Raw genomic sequence first — 17,960 nt, 5'->3', positions numbered from 1 at the left:
ATTTAAATTTTTGGAGAGTTGACCTAAAGTGACTCTAATTCAATTTATGGAAGGCTCAACCCAGGGTTCAATTTTTTTTTGTCCTTTAACTCCTGCTGGTTTCATATTAAATGACTGCCTTTGAGATGAATCTCCACAAGATATATAGAGGGAAAAATAAGTGTTTGATATGTTGCCGATTTTTCAAGTTTACCCACCTAAAAAATGGAGAGGGTCTGTAATTTTTATTGTAGATACACTTCACCTGTGAGAGACAGAATCCATAAAAAAATTCAGAAAATCAAATTAAAAAAATATATATATTTTTAAAAAGGTGGGGTTCAGCTCTCACTGAAGATTTTCTATTGTGGAGACTGGCAAGGCAACACCAGGACCTTGAAATGCCTGGGCTGTGTGTTTTGGTCATTGTCATGCTGGAAGACCCAGCCACAATCTCCAATACTCTTACTGAGGTAAGGAGGTTGTTAGCCAAAATCTTGTCATACATGGCCCCATCCATCTTCTTTTCAATACGGTGCGATCATCATTTCCCCTTTGCAGAAAAGCACCCCCCAAAGTATCATGCTTCATGGTTGGGACTGTGTTCTTGGGGTTGTACTCCTTCCTCCGTCCTGCAGGAGTTTACTTCAAGATGGTGTAGTGTGTTACTAATCATGCTCTTTAAGACTGTAGTCCTGTCTAGTTCTGGGCTGATTCTTGACCTTTTTCAGAATGATCCTTACCCCACTAGGCAAGATTTTGCATGGAGCCCCAAACCAAGAAAGATTGTAGCCCATCCCAGCCTTGTGCAGGTCTACAATTTTGTCTCCAGTGTCCTTAGACAGTGCTTTGAGCTTGCCCATGGTGGAGAAGTTGGAGTTTAATTGATTGTGTATTTTTACCCAGGTAATGAGTCCAAACAGGGGCAATTAATACAGGTAATGAGATGCAGAGGAGGTCTGTAAGAGCCAAAATTTTTGCTGGTTACAAGGTGATCAAATACTTATTTATTATGCAATAAAATTCAAATTGATTATTTAAAAATCATACAATGTGATGTTTCATAATTTTCTTTATAGATTGTGTTTCTCACAGTTGAAGTGTATCAACAACAAAAATTACAGACTTCTTCCTTCTTTGTAGGTGGCAAAACTTAAAAAAAATCAGCAGTGTATCAAATACTAATCTTTTTTTTAAATAAGTTGTTCCACCCCTTCGATCAAACAAGTGAATGGGTTTGCCTTACATCCCACAGTTGTGACCATGCAGTCTTAAAAATCAATCCAAGGTCAAGCGACCAGGCACTGCAACTTGGCAGTTCCTGTTTCTGCGATTGGGAATTGGTGTGTAGGCTCTGCTCTATGCTACGTAACACATAGCTCGAACACAGATGTAAACACAACCTTATACTTTGACCAAAAAAAATAAGTTAACACATTATTTACCTATTGCCATTGCTGGGAGACTGACGGTCGCCATGTTGTTTTCATCAGCAGCTTTAAGAGCTTTTTTCACAGAGGCAACAATGTTGTCTGGTTTTACATCAATCAGATGAATTATTTTACTGCACTTCAGATTTCCCGGTGAGGTCACAACACAGCCGTCATTGAGTTTCTTTGCTGAAAAACACAGATATGTTTACTATTCACACTGGTATTGGGGCATGAAAGTATCCATGACAGATCTACAAGAGTGGGCTGACTATTTGGCCAAATGAGCACTGTCTGAGCATTGTGGGGAAATAAATACTAATTTAATAAATATATACAAATAATTAAAGTAAACAATATAATGATTTTTTTGCTGCCCCCCCCCCCTTCCTGAAAGATAAAAAATATTTTATATACTGTACATCAAAATGGCACCAACATCTCTTCCTGCAAAAAAACTATAGGGTTAGTTGATGGAAATATGAATGTAGCTCTTGGAATGCAGCAATATTTTTGGTATCTTTGTATTTGTTCCAACCTACATAGAATTTTTTTTTTTTTTAAACAGTGGGGAGAAAAAAAACGCCTAAATTGTGGTTTTACTGGTTGAGCAGTTGCTCAGTACTACAATTCGCAGAATGCATTGCTTTCCCTCAGCTGTTCCTCACAGCCCTCTCACCCTATCTTACAAGTAGCATGCAGTTAATTTACATCACATCGAGGCCGCCTCATACATTCTTCAATGCAGGGCAGTTTCTAGGTCATTTTGGTAACAGGGCGAATCTTGATAAAAGCGCCCCCCCCCCCCCCCCCCCCCCCCCCCTGAGTTCTGCCCTAGGGAGGGAAGGGGGGCTTTTATCAAGATTCAGGATACTAGGAAGAAGCAGTGTGTGTATTGCAGCATAGAACGATGCAGAACCCCTAACAGATAATGTTCTGCTCAATACAAAATCATTATACAGCGACTCACAGGTGACGTCTTCTTTGATCTGAGGCGTCACTTTCCTTTTCCTCTCCATCCGGCCCAGACCTCCATGATGATTTTTTCCACATACGTTTCATCTCTTTAGAACCTGTGAGACAAACATCTCAGGCTCCGCACTTGCAGAAACTTCCTACCCCTTTTCCCACCTATAAGGTCCCAAACTGTATGCTGGGAAAGCTGGTGATCTCCATTATACATTGACATACACAATGCTGGGAAAGCTGGATGACCTCCATTACATTGACATACAGGATGCTGGGAAAGCTGGATGACCTCCATTACATTGACATACAGGATGCTGGGAAAGCTGGGTGACCTCCATTACACTGACATACAGGATACTGGGAGAGCTGGGTGACCTCCATTACACTGACATACAGGGTGCTGGGAAAGCTGGGTTACCTCCATTACACTGACATACAGGATACTGGGAGAGCTGGGTGACCTCCATTATACTGACATACAGGATTAGGGGAGAGCTGGATGACCTCCATTACACTGACATAAAGGATTAGGGGAGAGCTGGATGACCTCCATTACACTGACATACAGGATTAGGGGAGAGCTGGGTAACCTCCATTACACTGACATACAGGATGCTGGGAAAGCTGGATGACCTCCATTACACTGACATACAGGATTAGGGGAGAGCTGGGTGACCTCCATTACACTGACATACAGGATACTGGGAAAGCTGGATGACCTCCATTACACTGACATACAGGATGCTGGGAGAGCTGGGTAAACTGTGAACATTGGCGCCGGGGGCGGGGCTTATCGCAGGGTGGGCTTATCGGGACATATCTGGGGCTCCCTCTGTGCAGGATTCCCCCCACCCCCTTTCTCATAGCCCCCACCAGATACTCACCTCTCACCCTGCAGCCTCCAGCTCCTCTTCTTGGTGAGTCCCGTCCTCTTCTGGCTTCCGGTGCAGGCAGCCACCTGTCATACAGAGGCCGCCTGCACAGGAAGCCTCTGGGTCTCTGCCCCGGCTGCTGTTTCCTTTAGCTGTGCCTGCGTACGCACAGCTAAAGGTCTCTCTGGCCAGGGGATCTGGAACTTAGATTCCAGATCCCCGGGCCAGTCCTGAGGATGCAGGGGCTGCGGGCCGGGTACTGTCAGATGCCGCAGGGCACCCCCTAGCTGTGGGCGCCCCGTGCGGTGGCCCGGCTCGCCCGCCCCTAGAAACGGCCCTGCTTCAATGCTCCGACCTCTTCACTTGGCCAGACATCATGCGCCATACAACGGGGATTGGAGGCCTCTGTACTGTGCATGTTAGCTACTGCACTGGGAATGCCCACCACACATAATAAAAGTATGTTTTTGCCAGATTACTGGAACACCCAGAAAGGGGAAATATACAATAGGACCGTGTGTAGGGATCTTTATTAGCCATCGTTTTTACGTTTGGAGGCTAAAATGTCATGATTGGTTCTCTTTAAAACTAAGGGTGGGGCGTATCTGGCTGTGCATAAGGAAGGATGTGTGAGACCTCAGCTCCTGCTAGCATGCACATAGATCGGTAAAAACCTGCTAATACAACCTACCTGTCATAAGTATTTCTGCACCTGAATTTAGATGAATTTAACCTGCTCATACCCTGCACAGGAGACGCCAAGGAGGAAGGTATGTCTCTTACCTTCCTCCTCGGTGATGTTACGGTGCAGTTAGTAGTTTGCTCTATGGTTCGGTGCACATGCACATGGGTAGAACTGTTATTGGTTAGCATACAATGTGGTTGTTAGCTGGCTCAACTAGTCAGAGCTGGCTAGCTGACATCACATTATATGTAGCTCAAGAGGAAGAACACAGACAGCCGTCAAAAGAAGCCCGGCCTCCAGATCTGAATAAATCCTGTGACCCATTGTCACAAAATAGTGGCTAAACAACTATTTGAGATGGTCGACACTGACAGAGGTCATCAGAGAGTACTGTGTCAAACTGGAAAGAATACACCACTTTCTGCAGGACATACAGCAGCTGATAAGGATTGGAAGACTTGAGATAAATAGAAAGTGTACGAAGTGCTGGTCAGTGGAATAAGCCACTGTCAGTTAGAGACTTCAGGTGCACCAGAGATGCAGCAAAGAAGGTGTAAAATCAAAGAATGTTTTATTTCTTCATAGGCAACGTGTTTCAAGGTACATAGACCTCTTTATCAAGCCAAAAGAAATGATACACTTGATTTTATGCTGATATAGGTGCTCTCAGCGCAATACTACCAGGTGAGAAAATTCCTCACCACTACTACTACCCCCATTTGTGTGTCTGATTCACCCATGGTGCGCATATTTGTAGTGATAAGAGGAGGCTGCTGTAAAGTGATCTGTACAGCATTGCAGCCACATTTAACTCCTGTAGATAGAGGAGACAGTAGTAGTGTGGTGTCCCACCAAGGATGTTTTTGTGTCTTGCCTGTGCATCTCTCAAAAAGCTTCTCATTCCAGGTTAAGTGGTGATGAAGGGAACTTTGCAGTTTTCCCACTAGTCAGTATTTGTATTTTATATGTCAGTATTTTGTGTTTCTATGTATTGCACAGCTGAGAAGGTTCATGGGTTAATGTTTTCTGTGTACCAGGTGCTTTTATTGACCTATAGGAGGTGCTTTCTACTTCTAACCAATCTCTTTCCTTGTTTCTTTTGCACACACTGATCCCCATCTCTCACAGGGTAGGTTACTTAGCCCCTGTAGGAAGTTTGTTACTTGGTGGAAGAAGTTTAGAAAGTTGTTGTCAGATTCTGGTTGAAGAAGGACACACAGAACAAACATCCCTGCTGTAGTCAAGCCAGGGCCTGGCTTATGCCAGGACCCTTTTCCGGGACCAGAGTTTAGTCTAGTGTGGTCTAGTCTAAGACACAAGTGTGTACAGATGTGATTAGAGACAAACAGTTTTTCCAGTATTCCTATTATATCTACTATGCAGTGCTAAACACTAGGAAGGGAGAAGAGTCCAGGAACATCTTAACCCTCACTGAGAACCAGTCTAAAAAGTGCAGGGCAGTATCCTGAATCACAAGAGGAACTATCCTGGATAGGACAAAGCTACCAAGGAAGGTCTACGTATCCTATTTCGCAGTGCAGGTAACTGGGACACCCCCAAAACTTAGCTTCACCAAGATAACCATGGCTGGGGCTTGTATCACCCTATTTGGACGGGTCACTCGACACTGTAGGGCACAAGGTGTTCAGACCAAAGTCTATACACAGGTACAATTAACTTCTCACTCTACAAGTATTCTCAACATTTCCAGCAGAGGACAGTGCTACATTGGGTTAGAACTCTCTCAACAAACTCCTCTCTTCTACTCCACTTTCAACTCTTCAAGCACCGCTACAACTACCTCTCTACTGTACTCTACTTCTTAAAGCACCTCCTCAAGCACAAACAAGTTCAAGCACTAAAGTTTATGTTAAGAGTTATCTATTCTGCCAAAGTGTATTGTACTACTATATGACTTTACAGTAAAGCTGTTCTATTTTTGATCTGACTGGGACTCTGTCATTCATCCTACGCACCAGCACTCATACACACTAACCGCACACCTTGGGTTATTTTTCCCTGGACTGTAGGTGGCGGTACTGATAGTCCGGGTGGGTCAATTGCCACTCAGGACTACCGTGACAAGAGCCCAAGGGACCCATCACAACCCGGCAGGTCACCAACCATTGGGGAACATCCAGCGCCCACAGCACAGTAATGTATTCACCACTAGTTGCAACTGTAATAACAGTTACAGTTGCAACTAGAGGTGAATACATTACTATGCTACTATGCTATGGTAAACTCTCAGCATATATCCTAGCCTCAATCCCTGGCTTTTGGAGCATTTACCAACACTCCCAACATCTCATCTATGGGAGGCACGCCCAACAGAGGTGGAATTACCTGGCTGCAGTGAGCCTCCACTACTCAAGCTTCGCTGTGCAAACTGCAGGAGGAAGCATCCATCAGTGTTCACACACGAGCAGGGAAGCCACAGCCTATCTCACGTATCCTCTGCATCTACGGCCGTAGATTTTAAGAACAACACCGGACTGGTGAGAGGTGGACTTCTGCCAACATACTTTTTCTCCACTTAGTGTATTACAAGCAGCACAAATAACGGAGAATTATTTAATGATTTTTTAATGAATTTTCAGTAAATGATCAACTATCCAACATCCCATCTAATACGCAGTAGATGCTGAATACCCTGCTGCCAGCACAGTATTTAAACGATTGGTGGCTTTCAAGGGCCCTGTAAAGCCGCCAACGGACAATAATCATATCTATATATATATTTACATATATATATACAATATTCACCACAAGACTTTCCATGTTAATATAATATATTTTTCATAATTTTCTTAATTTTCATGTTTTTAACAATTTATAACACTAAGTTTATTGCTATATACTCCTTGTGGATGTGCAATGTGCATATAATCTATTTTGAACTTTGTTTTATTCATTTTTTTCTACACTAGTAAAAGATATAAATGTTGAGTTAATCATACTTAATGTAGTTCTTTTACACAAAGGGTGATTACTAGAGAGCCTACCACTTCACACGAATTTATCCGGTACACAGGTGCTAACCAAGAAGTGCACTCGTAATATACCCTCAATCCCATCTGCATTATCAGGTTGAGTTCTTACCACACCAAAACCATCTATGAAAACTTACTGTATGTGGGCATACATGCAGTCATATATTGACACAGTCCAGAGGGCCCATAACCAATGTTCACCCTGGGTCAATAGCCAGACAAGTCCTCTCCCCTGTGCCGATCCCTTCTGCATTCACATTTTTGAAAATTGGATTCTCCCAAACCTAGCTGGTCTTATTCACCAAGTCCCCCTGAGTATTTTAATCCATATCCAGTCTTTCTACCGTCATTCCTGAGCTAAATGTTTTTCTAAAAGCCGGTCTATATCCAAGATGGCGCCGGCCAGGAAACTACATTTCCCAGCAGGCATTGCACCTGAGCCAACTGCCAAATATCTGCCTCACCTTGTAGTATCTGCCCATCACTGGCTCAGTCTGCTTCTGCTTTAGGGTGGGTTCACACTAAGGAATTCTCACGGATAAACTCCGTAGAATTCCGTCGGCTGTACACGCTCACAGCCGCGCACTTTTCCGCCGGCTCCATAGACAGTATTCTATGGGCCAGCTGATTCCGCATTCCGCCAAAAGAACTGACATGGCGGAAAGGCGCATGTCCGTGAACGCGTACAGCCAACGGAATTCCAGGGAGTTTTATCAGCGAGAATTCCTCAGTGTGAACCCACCCTAACACTGTAAACAAATATCTATCAATCTATCTGGTATCCACAGTCACTCTTATGGTATGGCAGTGTGGGGTATGAGGGGTGCCTTGGGTCAGGTCCATTAAAGTACTTTTTTTTTCCAGAAATCAATAGTACAGGGGATTTTAAGAAACTTTGTAAATGGGTTTATTAGCTGAAAAATGCATTTTTTTTTTCACGAAAAAGCAGTTTGAAGCTCTCACCCTGTCTTCATGGTTGTCTATGAAGAGGGGAGGGGTGGAGGGAGATGAGGCACCAAAACAGGACAACAAAGAGTTAATCTATAGCTACATCACCGGCCATCTCTGACAGTCAGCACTGACCTCTCTGTTATCTCTGGCTGCTGTTTGCACATAAATCTGTCCTTCTCTGTCACTGTTTCTACCTCACACACAACAGGACTTTTTACCTCACAACACACTGACAGGACTACACAAGACCCTTCTATGCCCCTCCTCTCACAGCATAGCACAGCTCTCACTGTTAACTCCCTTACTGCTGGACAGCTAGCAATGTTGTGTGCTGGCACTACTGGCATTCTCTAATTTCCAGAGATAACCCAATTAACCCTTGAGAGTGACAGACCAGCTTATCCTGGGCCACATGTCCATCTACATAGATAGTTTAAAAAGAGAGAGAGATGAAATAACTGTGTTTCCTCTTCCCTATATTGCTCAGGAGGTTGTCACTGGTCTGTTTTTTCCCTGCCCCTTGGCCAGATGCTCACTGATTTGTGTGATGTCAGTGGTGGGTGGTGTTAGAGATGAGGTGTTACAGCTGGCCTGGCAACAGAAGTGACCAAGTTCATGAGTCGAGACTATGTGGACCATAAAGTGAGGATTTTCTGCAGCTTCAGGGTTGTGAGTCAGCCCAATGTAATAGAAACCTATTACAAATAAGCTTAGATTATGGGTGAGGGATTAACAGGGTTAAATTTTATTAATTTTAGTACCTCTTTAATTTAAACCCCATACCAGGAACATTGCTATGGAGTGGCTACAGGGGCATGTGCCCCAAGTTCTGGGTGCCGTCGGGCAGACATGACCCCCAATTGATGACCCCATATTTAGAACCCCTAGCGATTATCATTCAAACGTGCACGATAATGATCACATTTGAGCAATTATCTGCTAATGATCAAATGACCAGCGAGAAACCGTTAATCATGGTCTTTCAACATGTTCTCAAATCGTCGCTGGTCGCTCGCTGATATTCCGCAGATCGTCTAAACAGTCTTTCGCAGATTCACCCTGCTGTGTGGGTTGGCCTCAAGCTATCTTAAAGCGATCGAAAAAACAATTTCTTTGAAACATTTATTTCTTCGTCTAAACGCTGATCGACATAAAAATCAAATCGTAGCTTCAAAATTGTTAAACGATCAATTGAGAGATTTATCGCTTGGTGTAAACGGACCATAAAACTCTCAAATTAATTCAGACCTAACACTTGGGCCCACAAGTTAATTTAGACCCCAAATGGGACTCCCAGATTAAAGGGGTAGTGCGGCGGAAAAGAATTATTCACAGAATAACACACATTACAAAGTTATACAACTTTATAATGTATGTTATGTCTGTGAATGGCCCCCTTCCCCGTGTCCCACCCCCCCACCCGTGTACCCGGAAGTGTGGTGTGCTATACATGTCACGTGCCGACTCGTCTCCGATCTTCAGTCTCTGAAGTAATCTTCGGACGGCTGGGCCGAATCCCTCCGAGGGTCCTGAGTGCCGGCCCCCCTCTGCCGCATCATCGGCTGCTCAGCCGCGATTGGAGGAGCATAACTGTGCTCAGCCAATCGCGGCTCAGCAGCCGATGACGCGGCCGCATCATCAGCTGCTCAGCCGCGATTGGCTGAGCCAAACTGTGCTCAGCCAATCGCGGCTGAGCAGCCGATGACGCGGCAGAGGGGGTCGGCACTAAAGACGGTCGGAGGGATTCGGCCCGGCCGTCCAAAGATGACTTCAATGACTGAAGATCGGAGACGAGTTGGCACGTGACAGGTACGTATGTATAGCGCACCACACTTCCGTGGTACACGGGTGGGGGTGGTGGGACACGGGGAAGGGGGCCATTCACAGCCATAACATACATTACAAAGTTGTATAACTTTGTAATGTGTGTTATTCTGTGAATAATTCTTTACCGCCGCACTACCCCTTTAAACCTCAAGATAATTCAGATCATAGTCCATTATACCTTATACCATGATCATTTTAAAGTACTGGGCCAACCTTACCTTATGGTATAAAGAAAAGGGGCATTTTGCTGTCTTCACCATAAAACAGATCTGCCTTCTCTGGCATTGTTGTACGAACTGTGGTGAAAGTGTTAATTCACACATCGCGAGAATATAATGGTACAAAGGGTAAGCCGGCATAATAACATACCTAGGACTTTACATTCTTCCTGAACTTTAGAGCCTGCGGCATTCAGGATGGCTTTAGATACACCTGAAGGATAAAAATTGTCCAAATTATATCATTATTATTGATGTAGTAAGCACATGCTGACAAAATGTTTATTGTTTGTTTTAGGCTGGGTCCACACATCGTAAGACACCGGCTGTTCTGTGACCCGGCTAAATCACAGAACGGCCGGTGTCATTTAAGTTTATCTCGGCCGGTAATGAAGTATTGGTCGGATAAACGTCTTTTCTGGTGAATTAGGATGCGGGCGCATCCGCGTGCACCCACATCCCAATTCACCATTGCACACAATGGAAAGTGCAGCCGGAGCCACACTCTCCATTGTGTGAACTGTCAGTTCTGTGCATCCCCTATTCAATGAATAGCGGCCGCACATAACTGACATGTCAGTTTTTGCTGCGGCCGCTAGGGATCCCAGCCGGACCGTATACTGTGTATACACTCTGGACAGGATTCCATTCATTATCAAATGAAAGCATTTTTTTTAATTAATCATGGCCGTTGTTGCAAATTGCAAATTTAAAGGCCACATTTAATATGGCTGCACTTCCTGATGATATATATATATATATATATATATACACTGCATATTATCTTTTTATTAAATTTTCTAAATCATTTTTTTTACAAAAACCATTGGACGTAGGTATACAGCATGTCCAAACAGGTAGAAATAATCGCAAGGTTACAATCATCACAAAAGGCACTGTTGGTTAGTGTTCAATTTAGTAACCATTAACCAAAGCATCGATATACATACTGCCCTAAAACTTCACCCCCTTCACGGGCTGGTGTCATTTTTGCAAAAATGTTCACAACAAATAACAAATGCTCACAACAAATATATAGAAAATTTTACTAATTTACTAATATACAAATTGTTATGAAATGACTGTTATTTCACTTTTAAACCCCCAACCACTTTCCCCAATTTTCTAGTTAAAACCAATAGATGGCCATTAGTGATGAGCGAATACTAAAATGCTCGGGTGCTCGTTACTCGAGACGAATATCTCCCGATACTCGAGTGCTCATTTCGAGTAACGAACCCCATTGAAGTCAATTGGAAACTTGAGCATTTTTGTAGGAGACTCAAGTTCGGTAGAGGGAAGGTTGTGTGAAAACCTGTCAACCTCAGAAAATGATGGAAACACCACGGAAATGGACAAGAACCAGCAGGGGCAGCATGTATGGATGCCTCTGAGGCTGCGCAACAGCCTGGTTAAAACAGAGGTAGGCAGGGGGGCGTGGCCTGGCTATGGAGGAGTGAGCACGCACCTTCTGTGAGCTCCGGAGACGGGACACCAGAGAGCCTGCATAAGCACCTTAAATTTCCTGGATTGCACCCCAAATGGTTCGGGGCCGAAGGAGGACCAAGGCAGGCACAAAACTATCTGACCCCCAGCCCGCTTGGGGTAGCCTGGACCGCTTATTCGCCACAGCGAGTCGCGGCCTACCTGCCCAGCCTGCAGCCTCCGTGACTTCCGGCTCCCGCGTGACCAGAGCGGCCGCCGCCGCAGCAGCTGCAGCGTCCTCCATACACGCCCCCGGAATGGAGCCACCGCATACCCCTTCCATCGGCCGGTTTGGTCCCCTGGACACAGCGGTAAGCGCTCCGGTCCCGGTCCTGCCCGCATCTCTTCAGCCGGGTTCCGGCGGCAGCACCGTCAGGGCCGGAGCACAGCCCTCCCATCAGCCCCTGCACAGGCCGCCGGCCATTGATAAGATGCCTGAGTCTGCTGGTCTCGGCCCCATGTCGCTGCATCTACCGCCCCCCCAGGGCAACGGTGTCCTCTGGCCTCCACCTCAGGGCGGCAGCATCCCTCAGCCCTCACCTCTGGGAAGCGTCGTCTCCTGGCCCCCATCCCGGTGAGACAGTGTCCTCTGGCCGCAGTCCTAGCACAGCACCATCCCCCAGCCTCAGTCAGAGAGTTGCTGACAGACCACCACATCTTAAACTCGGCAGAGACATAACCTGTTCTCCAGACACAGGCTCCATATTAGCTGGCACCATGTCTTCCTTATCCCCTGCTGCACTTCCTTTCTCCACCACTAGGGACAGTGATTTACACCACACCAGCTCTGCTACATCTGTTAACCCTATGCAGGATGGCACAGAGTGGGACTGGAAAGAATATATGAAACTGCTACCTACACGCTTAGATATGGAAAAGCTTGTGGAGCGCTTGGAAGCCTCATACAAACAAGAATTAAATTCCCTCAAATCTGATGTACACACTCTGGAGACGAAAGTTACTGACATTGCTGCTGATCATGATTCCCTAGTTGCCATGGTGGATGATGTCCAGGCTACACTTGCTCATCAAGAGAGGCAAATTCGTCATCTTTACCGACTGCATGATGATGTAGAGAACCGCAGCAGGCGTAACAATATTCGCATCAGAGGGCTCCCTGAGGCGACCAGAGCTGCTGATCTCATCCCGTCACTTCAGGATTTGTTTGCTTCTATTCTACGTCGACCGCCGGGGGCCGAATTTGAGATCGACAGAGCCCATCGTACTCTGGGACCAGTCTCCAATGATGCGAACCGGCCCCGAGACGTCATCTGCAGGCTTTATCACTATCGTATAAAAGATGAAATTATGAAGGCAGTGCGTGGCATGGAGTTTGTTGATTTTGATGGAGCTCAGTTGATTTTCCTTCAGGACCTTTCCAGAGCCACTTTATCTCAACGACGAGCTCTTAAGCCCCTGCTGGAACTACTACGTGAACGTGAAATCCAGTACACCTGGGGCTTCCCATTCCAGCTGGTGGTCCGTAGGGGCGGCAAACGATTGGAGCTACATACGCCGGAAGATCTGCCTGCCTTCCTATCAGCTTTGGATCTGCCTCAGATAGCCCTACCGGATTGGCATCCCGTCCCACCAATATCCCTGGGCAGATTTCCACGCCCTACTGGCTTGGCAACATCGGGTGACTGAGGACATCCCGGGGGACTGGTTTTCTGTTGCCTCGAAGTGCCTTGATCTCATAGGCTGTATCTTTTTCAGTTGTTGACTGTTTTTTATGCCTTCGGTTGTTTCTTGGGCATATGCCTGGGGTCATGGGGCTACAGTGTTTTTGCCACGTGAATATATTGGTTTCTGCGTTTCCGGATGTGGGGGGTGTGGGGACCTATTGTATGCCTACTTAGTTAGTTTTTTAAGGGGTGCTTTCTAATTTCTAATTTAGACTGTTACATATATAGATATATAGAGTGTGCTCATGTTATATTTAGTTTAAATTTCTGGTGTTCTGTCACGGATTTACAGACCTTCATCTGTTAGTCCGCCCCTCTCTAGAATAGACGCCTTGAGCGTTGCTGTACCCGTTTGGGTCACTCCTGGTGGTATATAACTACCCGGATACGGGGGTTATCATTCTTGGTAATCCTCTTTTTCTGACTGCAGGTTCAGTCTCTTTTACTCTCCTCTCTTCTTCTTCTCCATTTTTCTTTTCCTTTCTTTTTCTACCCCTCTTCTTTTCCTACCCTCCCCTCCTTCTCTGTACTACGTGGCGGGTGGGGAAGGAGGCATGGCGGGGGCGGCTGTTAAGCTTGCCTCTATCAATGTTAGGGGACTGAATGTGCCACAAAAACGGTCTCAGATCCTGTATTCCATGCATAGACAGAAAGTGCACATTTTACTCTTGCAGGAAACACACTTCCAGACTTCTCATGCCCCTCGTATGCGGCTTAACTATTACAATGTATGGGCACATAGCACTAACCCTGATGCCAAATCAAAAGGGGTCTCCATAGCGCTGCACAAGTCACTGTCACACACTTTGCTTGATACCCTAACATGCCCTAAAGGAAGGTACACCTTCATTAAGATAGAAATTCAGGCCCGGATTTATACCATTGGCAACGTCTATCTCCCTAATTCCCGTCAGGGCAGTACCCTGAGGGCTATACTCGGCTTCTGTGTTTATAGAGGGCGTTCTGATACTGGGAGGGGACTTTAATCTGGTCATGGACCCTTCCCTGGACACCTCCTCCGGCAGAACTGCTGTGCCACGTTCCGAATATGCTTCGGCGCGATCAGTCCTTGGTCTCCATGGTCTGGTGGATGTCTGGCGCATCCTTCATCCCAGGGACAGGGACTTTACTCATCGTACCTATGGCAGGCTGGATATGTTTTTCATTGCTCAGTATGCTCTTACATTTTGTCCCACGGCCATGATAGGTACTGCTTTGTGGTCTGATCACTCTCCTATCTTCCTGTCATTGGTTCTGCCGGGGGTGGTGCCCAGGGGGTGGACCTGGAGGCTGAACGAATCGCTCCTTAAAGATACAGCATGTAAGGCGGCTGTCGCCCAATCAATCACTAACTTCATCAGTGACCACTCTAATGATGTCACTGCCTTGCCCTTACAATGGGAGGCACTGAAGTCTGTTGTCAGGGGGACCTTGATTCAGCATGGGGCTAGGCTCAAGAAGGACAGGGGTGCCAAAATTGTCCAACTAGCGGGTGAGCTTGACTCTCTTTCTAAAGCACATAAGCGGAATGCCACTGACGAAGCTCTGGCCGCATTGACGCTTGCTAGGGAACAGCTAAAAGACCTCCTTAATAAGTCATCATCTTCCCAACAGGAGCGGTACCGTGGCTATCTTTACGAGCATGCTAATAAAAGTGGGCGAACACTAGCTAGACTAATTCACCCGAGGACACAGGTTACGCACATTCCCAGCCTCCTTGACCGATCTGGACAGGCGGTACACAATCCGAGGGAGATCTCCGATATGTTTAGGTCTTATTTCTCGTCTCTATATAACATCAAGGGTCGCTATTCGGAGATGCCAGCATCGGCCTTGGAGTCTAGGATATCTGCGTACATGTCAGAAACAGAATTGCCTAAGGTGCCTGAGGACTCAATTGAGGATCTGGAGTCTCTTTTTACTGATCACGAACTCCAGAGTGCTATTGCTGATACTAAGGGGGGAAAAAGCCCGGGACCGGATGGTTTTACCGCATGTTTTTTTTAAAACCTTCAAGGACCTCCTAGTGCCGTTTATGACTAAGTGCTTTAAAAGCATATCTGTGACGTGCCCCTTCCCTCGTCAGTCGCTGGAAGCACATGTGGTGGTCCTGCCCAAACCGGGGCGTGACCCTAAATACTGTAAAAATTATCGTCCTATCTCGCTCATTAACTGTGATCTTAAACTCTATTCCAAAATGCTGGCTACTCGCTTGAGTGGCTTCATCCCTCAACTCATTCATACCGACCAGGTGGGATTTGTCCCTGGCAGGGAGGCAAGGGACAACATGTTGAGGACCCTCACACTGATCTCGTGGGCTGGCCGTTCGGGATCCCCTTTATGCCTGCTTTCTATCGATGCAGAGAAGGCTTTTTATCGAGTGCATTGGGGATTCCTGCGGCTGGCCCTGCGGGGGGTGGGACTAGGTCCGCTCATAGTGGACAGAATAATGGCATTGTATTCTTGTCCCTCGGCCCGTGTACGGGCTAATGGCCTGCTGTCCAGCTCCTTCGACATTCACAATGGTACGCGCCAAGGTTGTCCCTTGTCTCCCATGCTTTACATATTAACAATGGAACACCTGGCGGTCGCCCTTCGACAAAATAATGCAATTCGGGGCGTCGTGATTGGACGGGACCACCACAAGCTTGCATTATATGCGGACGATCTTCTGCTTTATATCTCTTCCCCCACCACTGCGCTCCCTTCTATCTTACAGGAGTTTCAGCGGTTTGGCGACCTTAGTAATTTTAAGGTCAATTTGACAAAGACCGAGGGGCTTAATGTGTCAGTTCCACAGGGTGTGCTTGATGCGGTCAAAGCTTCTTTCCCTTTTCAGTGGCACACAGACTTCATTGTCTACCTGGGAATAAAACTTCCGCCTGTTCTTAGCTCTCTATTCGATCTGAACTATACTCCTATGTTGAACAGGGTCCTCACGGACATGACCTTTTACTTCCTGAAACCGACCTCATGGTTTGGCAGGATGGCCATTATTAAGATGGACATCCTCCCTAAGCTATTGTACATTTTTCAAACCATTCCTATAGTAGTCCCTGTTGCATTCTTCAGAACCTTACGCAGGGCTATCACAAAATTTATATGGGGAAACAGCAAACCCAGGATTGCGTACTCTACCCTGACCCAAGTCAAATCTATGGGGGGCATGGGACTACCTGATTTGCGTCTTTACCACGAGGCGGCTGTCCTGCGTGGGGTTCTGGACTGGGTGCACGGTCGGGGCTTTAAGCGGTGGGTAGACTTGGAATTCTCGCTCTGCCCGACTGCACCCTCTCTTTTGCCCTGGATCCCCCCGGGGTTCGCCAATTGTTACCCGGTCTCCCCTTTTTTATCCCACATGTGTTGTGCGTATGGGATAAATGGGTTGCTAAACACGGTTTGTCTACAGTACCGGGGCCGCTCTCTCCAATACTCCAGACTCCATCATTCCAGCCTGGATGGCAAACGCACAGATTCCTTTTATGGGACAGATCTGCTTGTCCTAGAATCAGGGACTGCATGACTGATGACACTGTCTCTACTATGTTGTCGCTCCAGACCCAGTCCCCTGACCGTCCGTTGTCCTGGCTGGAATATGAACAGTTGACTTCGTTCTTGCGGGCCCTTTTCCCTAGGGGTACATATACCTCTACACTCACAGACTTTGACAATTTGGTCGTTTCCGTCACTCCTATCTCACACTGCATATCTGTATCGTACCAGATTTTGGTTGGTCTCTTACGCCCTGACAGAGCTCCCTTCCTTGATAAGTGGGAACATGATCTAGATATGACTTTTGACGGTCAGTCCTTCCAGAAAATCTGCGAACTCACCCATGGTATCTCCATGGCTGCTAAGGCAAAGGAGAAAAACTATAAGATTCTCTCAAGGTGGTACTACTGCCCAGTCTCCCTACAGAAAATGTTTCCTGAGGTCTCAGACCGCTGCTGGCGTTGCCTTACGGAGGCTGGAGACATGCTGCATATTTGGTGGGCGTGTCCGCGCATCCGAGAGTTTTGGGACAAAATCCTAACCATTTATACCGCGTATTCTGGAAGGCCTGTCGTCAACTCTCCGCAATTAGCCTTGCTGTTGCAGATTCCAGGTTCCCTTGCTACCATCAAGAAGGGGATGCTGAGACATTTTTTGACTGCGGCACGTATGGTTATCCCCCGACATTGGAAGACACCGGTGGTGCCTACAGTGACAGAGTGGCTTAGTGAACTCAGGGACCTGGGTAGAATGGAGGAACTGGCTGCAGAGGCTCATGATCAGTCTACTAAATATGAAAAAGTGTGGTTTTCCTGGCGTCTGCTTATGGACTCTGAGGCCTTTCCTGCTCTCCTCCGATAGATTAGGGACCTCTCCGCTTATGCGATATTGCAGGGCTTGATTTGTGGTCTGCCTCCTGCCTGCCTCCTTCCCGCTTCCCTTATTCCTCTCCTCTTCCCTTATTCCTTTCCTCTTTATCTCCGTCTCTCCTTCTTTTTTCTTTCTATTCTTTCTCTCACAACCTGTATGACACTCATTATGCTTCCTGTTTAGTTTATTTGATGCTGCCGTGCTGGTGGCGTGGATGTTTAGTATTGCTGATATTACAATGCTTTTGTTTTCTGTTCATCATACTTTATATAAAAGCTGACACCTTGCGACTTGCAGGTCGCTATTTGCTACTGCCTCTCTGATGATGCATTTACTGTTTGTGCTTGGCTGTCAATAAACTCAGATTATACATAATAAAATCAGAATTTGAAATTTAAAAAAACAAACAAAACAAAACAGAGGTAGGCATATGGACCACCCAAAAACTCAGCCTGACACAGCATGGCAGTGAGAACACAGGGAACCATTAAAACAGAGGTAGCT

At 46.3% G+C, this 17,960-nt stretch overlaps 1 protein-coding gene across 4 annotated transcripts in view; it reads right to left on the bottom strand.

The window, feature by feature from the left end:
* Positions 1 to 17,960, bottom strand: part of LOC138801985 (protein mono-ADP-ribosyltransferase PARP15-like) — a 59,929-nt gene that overhangs the window by 32,076 nt on the left and 9,893 nt on the right. For 3 of the 4 annotated variants that reach the window (XM_069985082.1, XM_069985081.1, XM_069985083.1), the window contains 2 exons: positions 10,076 to 10,138; positions 1,425 to 1,598 (listed from right to left, as the gene is read on the bottom strand). In XM_069985082.1, coding sequence (XP_069841183.1) covers positions 1,425 to 1,598; positions 10,076 to 10,138 — 237 coding nt within the window. The remainder of the gene's footprint in view (positions 1 to 1,424; positions 1,599 to 10,075; positions 10,139 to 17,960) is intronic. The other variant, XM_069985084.1, reaches the window with a different exon arrangement.

This window comes from Dendropsophus ebraccatus, chromosome 9, assembly GCF_027789765.1.
Source record: "Dendropsophus ebraccatus isolate aDenEbr1 chromosome 9, aDenEbr1.pat, whole genome shotgun sequence".
NCBI lineage: Eukaryota > Metazoa > Chordata > Amphibia > Anura > Hylidae > Dendropsophus > Dendropsophus ebraccatus.
Note: the sequence above shows the minus strand (reverse complement) of the source record. Positions and strands in the feature narration are given on the sequence as shown.